General features: G+C 38.3%; 1 protein-coding gene across 6 annotated transcripts in view; it reads left to right on the top strand.

Annotated features, from left to right (window-relative positions):
* PIKFYVE (phosphoinositide kinase, FYVE-type zinc finger containing) overlaps positions 1 to 17,452 on the top strand; it is a 75,321-nt gene that overhangs the window by 6,741 nt on the left and 51,128 nt on the right. For all 6 annotated transcript variants that reach the window (XM_073879316.1, XM_073879312.1, XM_025892436.2 and 3 more), the window contains 6 exons: positions 2,664 to 2,782; positions 3,490 to 3,661; positions 8,397 to 8,604; positions 10,568 to 10,657; positions 15,428 to 15,566; positions 17,089 to 17,246. In XM_073879316.1, the coding sequence (XP_073735417.1) occupies positions 2,664 to 2,782; positions 3,490 to 3,661; positions 8,397 to 8,604; positions 10,568 to 10,657; positions 15,428 to 15,566; positions 17,089 to 17,246 (886 nt within the window). The remainder of the gene's footprint in view (positions 1 to 2,663; positions 2,783 to 3,489; positions 3,662 to 8,396; positions 8,605 to 10,567; positions 10,658 to 15,427; positions 15,567 to 17,088; positions 17,247 to 17,452) is intronic.

Raw genomic sequence — 17,452 nt, 5'->3', positions numbered from 1 at the left:
ATAGGTAGGCTGGGGATCAGTGCCTGAATGGAGAGACAAGACAAAGTGAGTTGTTTTATGTTTCATTTCTGTTAGAGTATTAAACTGAGCACAGTGGTTTGCCCAGCTCAAGGTGATAGAAGAAGGGCAGTGAGAGGTGGCATAATAGAGAAGGAGGGGGCAGCAGTGGAAGTCAAGTGTCCCTGAACACCACATCCTGTCTTGTCTGGCCAGTCTTCCCTCATGAGATCCTCGAGTGAAAAGTAGGCAGGCACAGGTAATGATGGTTGGTGGGAAGGTATCTTGTAGCTAGCCGAGACTTGGTGCGGAACCGCCTGAGGACTGGAGCAAGGCTGCATCACCTTTGCAGGTTTCCTAGGGCAACGAGACTCAGCCTGGGTTACATCAGCCATTTGGAAGGAAGAATCAGAAGGTGGGAAGGGGGAGAGGGAGAGAGGAGATCTTCTTCAACCCCAAATGGTTGGAAGGAAGAGACCATTCCCACCTTAACCTTTAAGCTCAGTGAACTCCTTCCCTTTTGAACCTGACCTGTGGAAACACTATTGTTTTTGTTGAGGGATCTGACTACATCCTATGCTGAATTAAGCATAGAATTTCTTTGTCAAATTGAGGAGTTGGACTAGAGTCTCTTAGGGATTACAAACAGCCTATCACACCTTGCCTTGGTGTTTTGATAATCTTGAATTTAAATATCACTAGGTGGGGGCACCTGGGTGGCTGAGTCGTTTAAGCGGCTGCCTTCGGCTCAGGTCATCATCCCCAGGGTCCTGGGATCAAGCCCGCCTGGTGTTGCTGGTGTAGGGCTCCCTGCTCAGCTGGGAGTCTGCTTCTCCCTCTCACTCTGCCCCTCCCCCTGCTCGTGAGCGCATGCGCTTTCTCTCTCAAATAAATAAATAAAATCTTTAAAAAAAAATCACTAGGTGGAGCTTGTAATGTTTAGTTTGCTGCAATCCCCACCACTCCTTACTGTCTTTATCAAGTCCGTTTGATTCTTTGATTCTTTCTGCCTTAGCTGCTAGAGGCATTTAAGCTTCAGAAGCCTGAGACTGACTAATCAAGTTCCTTTTTCTACTGAAAGGCTGTAATTCCACAATTTACTAGCCCTGTGACTTTAGGAAAATCACTTGATTATGTAATATGCATTTTACAAGAGAAGCATCTTAGATTATTTAGGGCAGAGTGCTAGACCATATCTCTCAGGTCTTTCACCTTCATCTGTGATTCTTTTGGTTCCAGGAACAGCCTTGCTCATCCTTTTCTAGTGAATGATGCTATTAGTACTCTCTTATATTTCTGAGCAGCTAAATGCAGGGGGCTTCACTATTATTTGTTGTCCCCGCACAGGAGCACAGCCATTGCGATCTAACAGTTTCATCTGCCTCTTTTTTTTTCAACTTGTGAATTATGGACACTTGCTTTATATTGTGATATTCAAGAAAAATTTGGTCATTCTGATACTTGCACATTGTATTCTAGTAACAACACCTCTGAGGTGTCTGCTGAAATTAGCATATGAATATTTATACAAAGATGAAATTTTTAAAGTTTTCTAGCGTGGGTGCACTTTGGATAATCATTTGTGTTATTCCGCTCTCTTGGGAAGTTTTTTGTTCAATTTAGATTTAGAGAGCAACCTCTCATTTCTCGGTAATCCTTTCTCCGCTACCCAACCAAAACAAAGAATGCCTAAAACAAATCTAGCAGATAAGTGAGCTTGAGAAAGACTTAAGGTGGGGTATTTTCCATCTTGATTGGCCATAGGTTATTAGGTTAATGAGTTCAAGCTAATAGAGATATTCATCCTTTTTGTCAAGCCACTTCCACTTCATCCTTAGGTTTTTTAACTGCCAGAGCCAGGAATAGGTGGAAACTTCATTTGGGATCTTGCTCTAAAATAAGGAAATAATATGAGCTTTGGTGGGCGTACCCATTTTGGCCACAAAGCTGAATTTGTGTCTGTTTTACTATTGATAGGACTGACTTTAGTATTGCTATTTAAAGTGTAAGTGATCCCTTTCAGTTTGGAGCTGCAGGGTCAAGGAGGTGGCAGGAAAGGGTAGGATTGGAGTTCTAGCCACTCTTTGGCATTTTTAATCTGTTTAGATCTTGGTGAAGGGAATTTTGTGGGTAAATTACCACCCTGGATGTTCTAAACTCTGTCAGTCTTTGGGAACGTGTTTTATTAAACTCCTTTCTGATCTTCTGCTTCATGAGGCGTTAAGGACTTGGTCTGTAATGAACTGAACTGTTGCTTACTGTTTGACTGTAGAAACGAAGCTAGGTTAGCTCACAGGGATTGCTTTTTCTTCTGCTAAATTTCTAGCGGATATTTATTACGGCTTGGAACCAAAGAGCCCAATAAATCATTAATGAATTTTGGGGACATTTAAGCAGTGTGTCCATCTGAGGCCTCAAATCGTCAGTGGTCTTAAGACAGTGCTTTTCTTAGGTAGTCCTTGCTTGTGAAGCAATGGTTTACATGGTAGTAAGAAATACTTCCAACAGCCTCTTACCTTTATAAAAACTAGTTTAACTCTCAATCCATATCACTGGCTGGGAGAACATAAGGGCACTGTGCATCACATTTATACCTTATTTTGCATAGATATTAGAGACTAATAACAAGGTTTTTTTTTTTTTTTTTTTTGATAAATCTGACTCAGACACAAGAAGGAAAGCAGAACCTACCTTTGGAGGTCATGACCCGCGTACAGCTGTTCAGCTTCGAAGCCTCAGCACAGTATTAAAACGCCTCAAGGAAATCATGGAGGGGAAAAGCCAGGTACTCTCTCGAGGCTTTAGAAGATTTTTACTAAATACTTATATGGGGCTCATGGCATACTCACTAAAAATGGCATCATGTTACTCGACTCGAAAGAATGTTCAGCTAGTACTTCCTCCAGCTATGTACACATTTTATGTACAAATTCTTAATTTTAATTTTTCAGTTTTCTTCCCCTTTATGGTTAGTGCTTTTTGTTTTAAGTTAGCGCCTTTCTGTTTAGGAAGTATTTATTTAGCTCAGGGTCAGTAAATAGTCTTTCATGGTTTCTTCAAGAAACTTTATAATTCATGTAAAGTTTTGGGGTCAATCTTTATTTTTTTCTCATGGAGGTCTAATTGGACTAAGTACCATTTTTTTTTAGAAAGACCATGCTTCACTGATTGCATTCCATATACTTTTGTGAGGGTGTGCAGCCTCTCTTTTCTGTTCTATAGCTCCATTTTTTTCTATCCTTGAGTGAATTTTCTGTCTAAAATTACTATAGTTTTAGAATAAGTCTTGGTAGCCAGTAATGTATGTCCTTCAACTGAAGCCTTGTTTAAGGCTGTTTAAGGCTTAAGTCATTTTGGTCTTTTCCATTCCCATGTGAATTCTTGAAATAGTTCGTCAATTTCTGTAAAAGAAACCTTGTAGGATATTGATTAGCATTGCATTTGTCATTGCATCTTTTCATATTTTCAGTTTCACATACTGTTATTGTTTAGGATAGCGACCTGAAGCAATACTGGATGCCCGATAGCCAATGTAAAGAATGCTACGACTGTAGTGAGAAATTTACGACCTTCAGGCGCAGACACCATTGCCGACTGTGTGGGCAGATTTTTTGCAGTCGTTGCTGTAATCAAGAAATCCCTGGAAAATTTATGGGCTATACAGGTAAATGCACTTTATCGACAGTTTTTAAAGGTCATAACTATAAAATAGTTATAATACAGGACCAATGTTAAGCCAGTTTTTGTTTTGGGTTTCATGTGTGAGACATGGGGGACACAAAAGTGAGGGAGATACAGCTTTGCTTTAAAGGGCTTTACAGTCGAATAATAAAGTAGATGGAGAGGTTCAGAAATAACTAGAGTAAAAGATAGTGTGTCATAGATGCTAGCAAAAAACCACAGGAGCATTAATATTTATTAGACAAGGTGGTTAGGATGGATTACTGATACATATTACTAGGAGAGTTTTTATTTTACAAAATGCAGATCGTCCTTGAGTTATATGACACCGTGCTTTAGCAAATTGCATCTCATATTCTTTCATAATATGGAAATTTTAATTTATTTGTTGAAGCAGAAAATACTAAACAATGGTGTGTGGATTTGTACAGTGATTTGCGAGTGGAAGGTGGGCAGAGGCAACCAAAAGGAGAATACTCTTTGCATCTCTTAAATGATTTCTGTTACTATGCAAATCTTCCTCTTAGCCTCACTCATCCTCCCCCCCCCCCCACTAAACTGCTACAGAGTTCAGAGCTCAGTTATCTTTCATCAGGATTATGGCTACGCCTTTAAAAGAATTTTTTACCTTTAGTTTTTCTCTACCTCTAGTTCCTTTTCCACACTCTGGTCATTATTCTTTGTTAAATGCTGATTTGATCATGCTGGGTTATTACCTGCCTAAAACCGTTTCAGAGCTCCCATTACCCTTAGGATAAAATCCTCTCTTGTTAATATGGTTATGTTGGTTTCCCAGGGCTGCCATAACAAAATACTACAAACTGAGCAGCTTAGAACAACAGAAATTTACTTTCTCACAGTTCTGGAGGCCAGAACAACCATAATAGCTCTCATTCCACGGGTCAGGGAACTAATGTAGGGATTCTGCCATTTGCTGAGTATGTTTATTCCAATTATATATTTTAGAACTGAGGAATAACCACAGAGCAGCCACTGAACCCACTATAAGATGGATTTGAGCTAAAACGCTGTTGATCACCTGACCTCCATAAGCCCCTACTCTGACTGGTAGACTACAATAAAATTTTGGGTCTCCTGGAATTAGAGCCAAGTCCAGTAATCCCCCAAAGGTTTGACTGTTACATGTTCCTCAATGCACAGTCATCCTGGTAAAAGGCTATAGGTCCCTTTGGGGAAGGGTGGTAGAAAGATTAACAGTGTAAGTTTTTGGCAGTGTGATGAGGATTCTCCTCAAGGGGACCCAGCCTCCCTGCTTCATTCAGGAATTCTGGGTCTGTAAATGGCTCAATTCTGAGAGTTAATTGGGGGACCATGACTGTTTTTGATTTAAGTTAAACTACTGTCCACTTGTTCTGGAGTTTGTCTTATACAAATTGAATAAGAATTTAGTAGACTGCCCATTGACTTCACTTTTTTTTTTTAAGATTTTTTTTTTAAACTTTATTTATTCATGAGAGACAGAGGGAGAGAGAGAGGCAGAGGGAGAAGCAGGCTCCCAAGGAGCAGGGAGCCCGATGCGGGACTCGATCCCAGGACCCTAGGATCATGACCTGAGCCGAAGGCAGACGCCCAACCATCTGAGCCACCCAGGTGCCCTCGACTTCACTTCTTTGAGCATTATGATCAATGCCATGGTCGCTACTATTCTGATTGCTTCTTTGACTGTACTTTGACTCTACTGTCTATTATAGTATCCGTGCCCACCTTGTCATTGGCGATTAAGTGCCACCATTCTGCCCCTGCCACCATAGGATCTAATGGTCTCCATTGCATTTAGGTTTCCCAGTTCAGTGGCAGCAGTTCCCACTGTAATTTCTGACCTACAGAGAAGAGCAACCACAAAGCTCTACAAGGATCCTGGGGTTTCCCTCACAAATTTATTTCTCATGGTCAGGAAAGGTATATGCTCCAGATCCTCCTGGGGTGAGTGAGCAGGTCTTACTTGATAAATCCTTTCTTAACATCTACTCTCCCTAATTCTTTGGATCCCTTCCTTCATAGTATACCAGGGCAGTTCTGGCCTTTCAACCTCTTTAAGTATAGGCCACTATTGGTCCATGTTTCAGCCAACCAGTCAACCGATGAGACCGTTAGAGCCCTTTTTACCCCTCAAGCTACAATATTCAATCCAGAATCTGTGTTAGTGGTCTCATATCAGTAAATTCAGCTGGGTCCTACTTTATGTTCTTTCCACTATATCTTTGATATATCTCCACTATATCTCCTATATCTTTGATATCCATTTGCATACCTATTCCCTGGGTTTCTGTCTATACACGTTGGAAGAATGTTAGTGCACCATCACATTACCTTTCAGGGCTTGCTGGGACTTGAGTCTTGTTATAGCTCTAGAAGCAAAGAGGGTAGTGGGAGTGGGTCCTGAGGAGAATAAGCAGTGTCTTGCAAGGTAGCAAACTCAGGCCATTTTGGATTTCTCAGGCAAATCAGGGTTAATCTCCTCTGACAGGGTGCAAAGGCTAAGAAAGGTAATGAAGATTTAGCAGAATTTTGGGGCTTAGTGTCCCCAGCTTCATCAGGATTTTCCCATATATCTCCATTCTACTTTTCAGGATTCCATTCCTTCCTAATTAGTGCCCTCATTTTCACAGCAGTCATACTGCAAGATTAGTGATTCAGTGTGTGTTGTAATTCAGCCACTTGCAGGATGAAACTCTTAGTTTGATTTTCAGCTCTGTGGCTACAGGAGATAATGATTTCTCTCAGGGAAGACAGAAACTTCCAGGTAATTTGTACAGCTGGGAATTTGAATTCCTGAGGTCATTCTTCCTCCCTCCCCTGACTTTGTCTAGTACAACTAGGAGCAACCAGTCTCGTCATACCTGCTAATTTGACAAAAATATTCTAAGATATGAGGCCCACCCACTTTATGGAGGGTAATCCAATTAAAGTCAACAGATTGTATATATTAATCATACGGTAATCAAAAACCCTTCACACCAACAAGGACACTACTACTTGACCAACCAACCAGTCTCTCCAAGTTTACACGTAAAATTAACCATTGCAAATGGGATAATAAGTGCTGGACACAGTTGTATATCGTAGCCTTGAATAAATGTAAAGTATCTAGAATAATGTATGGCGCATGGAAAGGGATGAATGAATATTAAGCAGTTATTGTGGTAGTAGCAGTAATATCTCTGCATCTGTCATGCAACTTTTTAATTATATGTGTGTCTTTCACCTCAGTGGACCAAATTCTTTGGTGGCAGAGCTGTGTCTCCTCAGTCTTTGTATACCATCACATAATATAGGCATGTGTTCATCAGGCACTTGCTGATGAAGGTTCTTCATGAAATGAAACCTTTTCAGTTCAGGCTTGGCTGTGTTCTGATCATTTTCATTCTAATAGCTGACTGGTGAAGGGAGATTTCCTTATAGTAAGAAACAAACCAAGCCTTTGTTATGGCAACCAAAAGACCTTTCTGCAGGATGTGATTTCACTCCTTACTGTTGTTCTACTTCGGTCACCTGGTGGTGGTTTGTCCTGACACTCTCATTTATCCCAGACTGGATTCACTTTTTTTGGTCCTGATTGAAGTGGGTATATTTTTCTTTAGTTTTAGTATGTTTCATCTGTTGAATCGTGGCATCAGAAAGGAGTAATGAAACAAGTGATATTTAATTTTGCTTAAAATCTTTGCACAATTTAACAAAACTGAGGACCACATAGTTGTAGTCTTAAAATGAAAAAAACCCCTAAAACCATTTAGTATAATTATACTTGGTTGTAATTATGGTAAAAACATTACAGTTGCCTTTAAGAACTCTTTTGTTCAATGTCACGTCAGTTTTCTAATGTTAATTGTAAAAAAAAAATTAAGGTGGAATTGTTAAATAACATGTATTTGTAAAATAATGTAAATGTAAACTACACGTTTAATTATCTGACCCCCCCTTTTTTTTAGTACACTAAACTTACAGAATCACATGAATAATTGTTACAGAAAAACAGGATAGAAATGAAAACTTCTATTTGGGCAGGGCTGTGTCCTAAAAAAAATGGCAGTGTATGAAAGTATTAAATAACCTTGTTTGTCCTCCGAAGAATATTTCATTGCCAACTCAACTTTAACTATAGGATTTTCTGTAATAGTTCCCCCACATATTTCTTACGGTTTGTAAGCCCATTTTTTATTTGTTTGTTTTTGAGATGGTGCCCCCTTGTGGAGGCCACTCCTAGGGCTTCACAATGGAGACCACTCGCAAGGCTTCACAATGGAGGCTTACATAACATTTTCCTCCTCCTTGCCCAGGGGAAATATGTTGTTTCCCTTTTATATTGCTTTATTTACTGTATTCGAAACAATTTTTTTCTTGAACCTACTGACCTTTATTTCATTTTTAGAACCTTGAAAAATGTATTTTTTTGGAAAAATACTCTTAAAGAGTTTTTTCTATTATCATTGGGTGCTGTTTTCTTAACTCATTAATAAACACTTGAGGTTATTTGAACGCCTGGATGAACTTATCATAGTGATGGTTTTTAAAATATATAAATGAGCTAATAATAAAATTAGTTTGCATTGTGAAAACATCTTTTTTGGTAGTCTTTACTTGAAGACATTTTCCTGTTACTTGAAAAACTACTAACCCAGGGATTTAATGTGTTTTGTTAAGTAACCGATTATCGTTATTTTTTTAAGTTAATTTTCTTGTTTTGTTTTCCCTCCTAGGGGACCTCCGAGCTTGTACATACTGTAGAAAAATAGCCTTAAGTTATGCTCATTCCACAGACAGTCATTCCATTGGGGAAGACTTGAATGCTCTTTCAGATTCTGCTTCCTCTGTGTCTGTACTTGATCCAAGTGAACCTCGAACACCTGTCGGAAGTAGAAAAGCCAGCCGCAACATATTTCTAGAGGATGATTTTGCCTGGCAAAGGTATTATCACTAGAGTACAATTTTATTTATATTTGAGGAATACAGATAGTCTTGTGACCCATGAGTGCCTTCAGTTAATTTTTATCTTCTTTGAATTATTTCCAACATATGCCCCTCCTTTTTCTTTGGCTTGCTACCAGAAGGATCATGGAATATTTATGGATAGTGTTTATATTGACTAATTAGAATGTAAGCTCTACAAGAGGAGAGACTTTATGTTGTTTTTGTTCACTGTTCTACCCACTGGCACCAAGAACAGTGTATGGCATATATATGATCTTGATAATATTTGTTGAAAAGGAAACAGAAGTTATTGAGATGAATAATTTCTTTTTTTTTTAAAGATTTATTTATTTGAGAGAGAGAATGAGATAGAGAGAGAGCATGAGAGGGGGGAGGGTCAGAGGGAGAAGCCGACTCCCTGCTGAGCAGGGAGCCTGATGCGGGACTCGATCCCAGGACTCCAGGATCATGACCTGAGCCGAAGGCAGTCGCTTAACCAACTGAGCCACCCAGGTGCCTGAGATGAATAATTTCTGATGTAGCCTTCTTAGAGAAGGAAAATGCCCATAAACTTTGTATTCATAATATTTGTAAATGAAATTAGATTTATTTCCTCCCTAAGGAACATTTCATGTTTTCCATAGATCTAAATATGCTACTTCCAGCTGCCTGCTGGTGAAGGATATTACTGACTCTTGGAAATTACATGGAATTGTTTGAATTAGAATCCTAGATTCATCAGTTTCTGATTTTTTTTTTAGCTAAGTTATATTCTTATGTACAATACTACATCTGGCCTCTGGCCATATCAAAGAGCTTAGAGTTTTAATTAACCTTTTTCTGATAAGTTATTTTATCAGTCACCCCTTAAAGGTGTGAGGAATTAATAGGTAACTAATGAATTTAAGTAGAAGTTAAGAATGAATTATAGCTACATTCTACATGCATGACTCTCAGGGATGGAATGTGGAGCAGAAAAGAAAGTCACATATGTATACAATGATTATTTATGAAGTTCAAAAATACACAAAACAAACGCACTGTCTAGGTATACAGATGTGGTAAACTTAAAGAAAAGGAAGAAAATGATAAGTATAAAATTGACAATAGTAGTTTCATGGAGGGCTTAGAGGGGAATGGGATTGGGTAGGGGAATACAGGCATTTCAGAGTCAGTGCTAATGGTGTATTGGTATTTGTGGCATCAGGATTCTTTATTCATTACATGTATTTTATAAATTTTAAAAATTGATTCTACATTTAATAGAACAATAAAAAAGTATAGGGATTCTCAGTTCTTTCTTAACTTTAGCTAGCAATGCCTTTTAGTTGTACCTGGCCCTATTGTGTGAGTCCAGAATTGGCAAGTGTTGAAAGCTTCCTAAGAGATGTAGGTTAGATGTCAAGGATAGAATAATTTTATTTCTGTGCTAATTGTTTCATGTTCATTATCTTTTAGTTATTGTATCTCTGGGATAGGCACCACTTTCTCCTTTTGACAGATGTAGAAGCTGAGGTTTAGAGAGATTAACTGATGGACCCGAGGTCATACAGCTAGTAAGAGGGAGAGCCTGCACTTGGACCTAGGTCTGACTCTGCGGTGCTATTCCAATGGGCTGTGGGGACTGAGAATAAAATACTTGAACTCAGGATTTCCCTCCAAATCACTTCAATTTTGAGTATATGATGGATGAAGGAGTTCTGTAAGTACCCATCCAACCAGTGTTATTATTTTAAGGGCATACCGTATACTTAATAAACTACCAGTCTTTTGGCAGTTGATGTAGTTAATATAAAAACCATAGTTTCTACCTTAATTAAAAGAAGAAAACAAAACTGACATATAATCTCATTATTGCAGGGGAAAACAGTCAGCTTTTAAATGTTAAAGCATTTCATTGAAATTGGATTTGCTTGTTACCGACCCAAATCATCTCAGTATTTTTCTGCTTTCTTTGTAGTTTGATTCATCCAGACTCCTCAAATACTCCCCTTTCAACAAGACTTGTATCTGTTCAAGAGGATGCTGGGAAATCTCCTGCTCGAAATAGGTAAACTGCCAAATGAAAACTCCATATTCTGTATTTGATTTTTCTTTCTTTCATGGTAATGAGAAGTGCAAACAGATAAAAATGGGATGGGATTGATTATTATACTTCCTTAGCTCTAAAGCTGAATTAAACTATTGTTTTCCCTTTTGCTAGTCAGCTCTGGCTTGCATTCTCTTCAGTGTCTCTTTTCCAGTATTCACCACTGGCTTCAGATCTCCATTGGCTTTCTTCTAGCTTAGCAGGTGGCCTTATTTTCTATTATAGAACGAAGAGAGCAGCTAAGAAATAGGCACTTCAGCTCTTACCACCACTTACCAACTTGATTTACACTTAGCTCATCTTTTTCTTTTTTTCTACCTCTTATCCAAGCTAATTCTCCATTTGTATTCTGGATCCCATCCCTTCTCATTTTTTTATTAATCATCCTATTGATGTTTGTACCTTCTGCCTCTCATTGCTGACTCCTTACCATTAGCATTTCAACAAACTCGGATAACCTATTAAAAACAAACAAAAATTTTTTCTTTATGGTTCATCTCTCTTTACCTATATTCTCAATTATTTCTTTCCTTCTTAGCCAAATTCCTTGAAATAGTTGCCTGTAATCATTCTACACCTGCACACTTCCTCCTTTTTTAGCTTACTAGATCTTACTGATGTCCACACCTCTTCACTGAAAATGCTTTCCTTTTTACAAGTTTAAGTGGTGAATAAGTAGTTCTTAACCTGAAGAACTAGACATCTGAATGACCTTGGTTTAACATACTTTCAATTTATTCTTTCTACAAGTACCTAGAAACCAGGAATGTGTAATACCGCAATGAACCAAACAGACAAAAATTTAATGCACAAAAAAGCAATAAGACATAGGGGTAGAGATAGGCATTTTAAATAGTGTAGTCAGGAAAGACCTCACTGGGAAGGTGACATTTGAGCAAAGACCTGAGGATGTGAGGGAATGAGCCATGTGGACATTTTGTAGAAGAGTGTACCAAGAAAACAGGAAATAGCAAATTCCTAGAAGGAACATAGCTGTTAGAGGTCCTTTGTACCTGGAGTAGAAGGTTCTTACAGTTAATTGTAGGACTTTGTCATTTATTCTGGGTGAAATGGGAGGTACTAGAGAGTTCGAGTTTTTAAAAAACTTTTAAAATTTTGAAAAAATTTCAAATTTGCAAAAAGTTGCAAGAATAATAAATTTTAACATATTCTTTATTAAGGTTCACTAATTTACATTTTCCCATTTGTTTTGTTACTATTTATATAATAGATTTTTTTTCTGAATCATTTGAGAATAAGTTGCAGACATCAGGATCTTTTACTTTTTTTTAATTAAAAAACTTCATTTTTTAAAAAAGATTTTATTTATTTATTTGAGAGAGAGAGAGTGAGAGAGAGCATAGAGGAGAGAGGGTTAGAAGGAGAAGCAGACTCCCCGCCGAGCAGGGAGCCCGACGCAGGACTCGATCCTGGGACTGCAGGATCATGACCTGAGCCGAAGGCAGTTGCTTAACCACTGAGCCACCCAGGTGCCCCAGCAAACTTCATTTTTAGAGCAGTTTTAGGCTCACAGCAAAATTGAGTGGAAAGTACAGAAAATTCCTATATACCTCCTATGCCCTACCTTCATAACCTCCCCCACGGTCAGTATCCTGCACCAGAGTGGTATATTTGTTACAGTTGATGAACAACAGTAATATATTATCACCCTGCATTGATATATTTTAACCTAAAGTTCATAATTTATATTAGGGTTCATTCTTGGTGATGTACATTCTGTGGTTGGGACAGATGTATAATATGATATCCAGTGTTGCAATATACTATAGTTTCACTGCCTTAAAAATTCTCTGTGCTCTGGGGTGCCTGCCTGGCTCAGTCGGTTAAGCATCTGACTCTTGATTTTGGCTCAGGTTGTGATCTCAGGGTGTGGGGTCTCTGTGCTCAGTGTGGAGTCAGCTTGCCCCGCTCCCTGTCCGTTTTCCCTGCTTGTGCTCTCTCTCTCTCTCTCTCAAATAAATAAAATCTTTAAAAAGAAAATTCTCTGTGCTCTCCTTATTCATTTCTTCCTCCCCCCAACCCATGGCAACCATTGATCTTTTTACTGTCTCTATAGTTTTCCCTTTCTTATAGTTGGACTCATTCAGAATGTAGCCTTTTCAGATTCTTTCACTTAGTAATATTCATTGAAGGTTCCTCCATGTCTTTTCATGGCTTGATAACTCATTTCTTTTCAGCATTAAATTATGTTCCATTATCTGGAACTTACCTACTGAAGGATATCTTGGTTATTTCCAAGTTTTGACGGTACGAATAAGGCTGCTATAGACCTTTGTGTGCAGGTTTTCATGTGGTCATATATTCAGTTCATTTGGATAAATACCAAGGAGTATGATTGTTGGTTCGTAGGTAAAGAATATGATTAGTTTCATAAGAAATTGCCAAACTGTCTTCCAAAGTGGCTGTACCATTTTGGATTCCCTAAATGGAAGAAGAAGAATTGGAGATGGGAGTTGTGTTAGTGAAGGGGGGATGCCGCAAGGGGATGTGGAGTTAAGACAGTTCTTTAAAAGGTGGGATGAATTACAGTATTTCTTTTGGCAGTGTACAAATGGAGAAGCAGCTGTGCTAATTTACATTGTACTTCCATGTGTTTTGAATTAATGCTATTGTTGATGTAAGTCTTTGGGAAAGGTATAATTTAGTCAGTATAATTTAAAACTTCAACCAGCATTCTTAATGCTAGGCTACTTATTAGAGTATTTGACGACAAATTTGACTCATTTTCTTTTGTTCTTGTTACGGCCATATCGATATGTGCAGTGCAGGGATAGTTAGAATGTTAGAGAAGCAAAACACAGGGATAAAAATACATTCGTTGGAAAGAGATTTTAATTAGTGGAATAAGACATATAGTGGTGACTTTTCACTAAAAGACTATGCCAAGAAATAAATGATTGAAAAATCTTATTTATTTGATACCAGTGGTTTCTCATAAGCTATTAAGAATGACTTTTTGCTAAACCTGTTACAAACCTGTGAATAATTTCTTAAATTACTTTTTTAAAGATTATTTATTTTTGGGGGGGAGGGAGAGAGAGCACACATGTGCACGCATATGCATGAGTTGGGGAAAGGGCAGAGGGAGAGAATCCTCAGGTAGACTCCCCACTGAGCGTGGAGCCTGTCTCAGGCCTGATCTCATGACCCATGAGATCATGACCTGAGCCAAAACCAAGAGTTGGACGCTCAACTGACTGAGCCACCCAGACGCCCCAAAATTACTTTAAAAGTATCTTTATCTTTATACTGGAGAGAGCATAGTTTTTCAATTGATAGCTGGTTTTGAAAGGCAGCCTTGTTGTTAGTTGAGTTACCTTACACAAATTACTTAATCTCTGATTGGTGATTTCTGTATCTGTAGAATGGATTTAGTAGTATTACTCCATAGTATGCTGTGAGAATGGGTTTAGTGTCTAACTCATTGTAGATGCTTCTGCCTTTTTTTATCCTTTATACAGAAGCTAAATTTTGGTTTCATTTTTTTCTAAGTAGAAGCTAACTAAAATTTCTAGCTACAGTTTTTTAATAAATAAAAGCTTGCTTGATGCTATTGACATTCCACTTACAAGTCATTTATCTAGTAACTTTGCCAAGAGGCAAAATTAAGGATATTATATAAGTAATAATATAACAAGAGAGGAAACTAATTTTCACTCATTTTTCTATTGATCAAATTCAAAGTATAATTGAGGACAGCAATGCAGTTCTAATAAGAAGAAAGGAATTATTTTGGGGGAATAACATTTGCTTAGTTGGGATTCAGAGTTAATGTTTTCTTTTACCAGAACATTACAGATGTTCATCTGAAGACATTCTTAATTCATTGGTTATGCAAAAACCATTTGGTCTGTGGGCCATCGTTTCCTGTTCCTGAACTGCCAGATCCTTTCTTTCTTTCTTTTTTTTTAAAAGATTTTATTTGTTTATTTGAGAGAGAGAGAGCTCCCAAGCAGGGGGAGTGGCAGAGGGAGAGGAAGAAGCAGGCTCCCTGCTGAGCAGAGAGCCTGACTCGGGGCTCTATTCCAGGACCCTGGTATCATGACCTGAGCAGAAGGCAGAGGCTTAACCAACTTAGCCACCCAGGGGCCCCTGCAAGATTATTTCTGTATTTAGTCTGTGATTCTTCATATTTGTCAGTTAAAATAAAAAAAAATTAGTTTTTGGCATTGTAATAAGAGTTTATATCCTTTTCCTTTGAAATATTAATGGTAAATATGCTATATTTACCATTGCTTTCCTATAATCTTTGCATAGTGACTTCGCTTTACACGTATTCTGAAATAGTTTTAGACTAACAGAAGTTGGACAATTTATTATAGAAAATTTCTGGATACTCTTCTCTCAGCTTCTCCTAATGATATTATACATAACCATCATAACTACATTTAAAAGTACCCTTAATGTTGGCAAGTAAGCATTTATTTATTTATTTTAAAGATTTTATTTATCTGAGAGAGAGCAAAAGAGAGAGAGCATGAGGGGGGGGAGGGTCAGAGGGAGAAGCAGACTCCCTGCTGAGCAGGGAGCCTGATGCAGGACTCAATCCTGGGACTCCAGGATCATGACCTGAGCTGAAGGCAGTCGCTTAACCAACTGAGCCACCCAGGTGCCCCAGTAAGCATTTATTTAAAAATGAATTTTCACTGTAATTTTATTTACTGATGAAGAATTTACAACTGTGTTTTCACTTTTTGTTTTTATTTCCAGATCAGCTAGCATTACTAACCTGTCACTGGATCGATCTGGTTCTCCCATGGTATCTTCATATGAGACATCTGTCAGTCCCCAGGCTAACCGAACCTATGTTAGGGCAGAGACTGCTGAGGATGAACGCAAAATTCTTCTGGTACTGGTCCAGTATCTTTGCTATTTTTGAGCATAAATATTATGTATCTCACTGATTTTTCTTTTTAAGAAACCTACAAATAGCCAGTTAGCATATAAATTAATACAGGAGATAATTAGCTTAAGTTTTTATTAGGATCACCTAAGAAAGTGGTGAAGCATTCGGCGCTCTTATATTGAATTAATATTTTCTTGATCCCTTTCATCTGGTAAGATAAGAATTCAGGTGCTTTACATAGTAAGAGAGCTGAACTTTTAGTTAGGTTCCAGACTGTTTTTAAACTTTGAAACATGTTTCTCATACACATGGAATGCTTTGCATACCTTTATACTATATGTTTATATGAGATACTTATCAGTTGTTTATTGAATTTATCTATGTGTAAAATACTGTGTTTATTTATATTGAGAGTGACTCAAATGGAAATTGGCTTCTATCCTCAAGCTTAAAATTCAAAAGGTAGAAATGAGGCTGATGGGCAGGTCCTTAATAGTAAAAAAGTAATACTTTTGAGTAAGAAATAGGTCATTAGTGGTGAGGGCTTTAAACTGAAAGACTTGGCCTGGACCTTGAAGAACGGAATGGATTTGGGTAGGCATTGAGGAAAACAAATCTTATTTAAAGATGTGACAAGGTATAGAGATGAAAATAAACATGACATTTTCCATGCACCAAAGTAGGACTTATTAGTTAGGAGAGGTTGGGAGGGAGAGTAAGCTCAGTCTGTGCGCAAAGAGATTAAGCTGGAGTGTGTGGGCAATGAACATGGAAGTTACTTGGGGTTACCTGGTGGAACATGGTGAGTTCAGCCTCTACAAGTTTAGATTTGAACCCATAGGTGCTGAGCAATGTTGGAAGTTTTTTTGAGCAGGGAGTCATTCACGGAAGGCCTTCCTTTAGGAAGATTCACCTGGCATTTGGGTACAGGTGAGAAAGGTGGTGGGAAGCTGCTGAAGTGAAGGCTACGAGAAATAGATTGGTGTGATTATTCTCCCCTCTCCCTTGCCCTGGCTCCAAAGAGGAGATTTTGCAGTTTTGTACTTAGATAACTAGGAGACTGATCATGTGTGCCATTGACTGAAAAAAATTATTTGGGATAGTTGGGTTTTTTTTTCCTTAAAGATTTTATTTATTAGGGAGAGAGAGAGCACAAGCTGGGCGGTGCGGAGGAATGGCAGAGGGAGAGGGAGAAGCAGGCTCCCCACTGAGCAGGGAGTCCAACATGGGGCTTGATCTCGGGACCCTGAGATCATGACCTGAGCTGAAAGCAGCTGCATAATCAACTGAGCCACCAAGGCACCCTGGGATAGTTGGTTTTTAAGAGAAAAAGTTACATTTGCAATTAGATGAGCTGAGTTCAAGTGCTCCCCATGCACGTGTCAAATGATGTGAGTTGGCGCTGATAAAGAAATCTGAATTGAATTTCCTTTTGTGCATCTAAAAAAACAACAGGAAAGAATCTGCAAAGGTATATAATAGTATCCTTCTCAGAAGTAATTATTTGCTCATAATGTGATTTCAGGACAGTGTTCAGTTAAAGGACCTGTGGAAGAAAATCTGCCATCACAGTAGTGGAATGGAGTTTCAGGATCACCGTTACTGGCTAAGAACACATCCTAACTGCATTGTGGGAAAAGAATTAGTCAACTGGTTAATCCGAAATGGACACATTGCTACAAGGTAATGTGATCTTAAGAAAGACTTTTTGATATTATTTATTACTTTATTTTTAATAAGGCCATAACATTGTAGATATAAGGGCAGCAAATTTTGTGAATAGGGTGCTGTTTGGTTCCTGCATTTGGTGCTTAGGGTGCTAATGACTCACCCCTCCTCCCTTCTGTGTTTTTTTTTTTTTTTTTTTTTAAAGATTTTACTTATTTATT

The sequence above is a fragment of the Callorhinus ursinus genome, unplaced genomic scaffold (genome assembly GCF_003265705.2).
Source record: "Callorhinus ursinus isolate GAN/ISIS: 27379988/994484 unplaced genomic scaffold, GSC_fseal_2.0 scaffold2, whole genome shotgun sequence".
Taxonomy (NCBI): Eukaryota; Metazoa; Chordata; class Mammalia; order Carnivora; family Otariidae; genus Callorhinus; species Callorhinus ursinus.
This window is presented reverse-complemented; position numbering and strand designations above follow the sequence as displayed.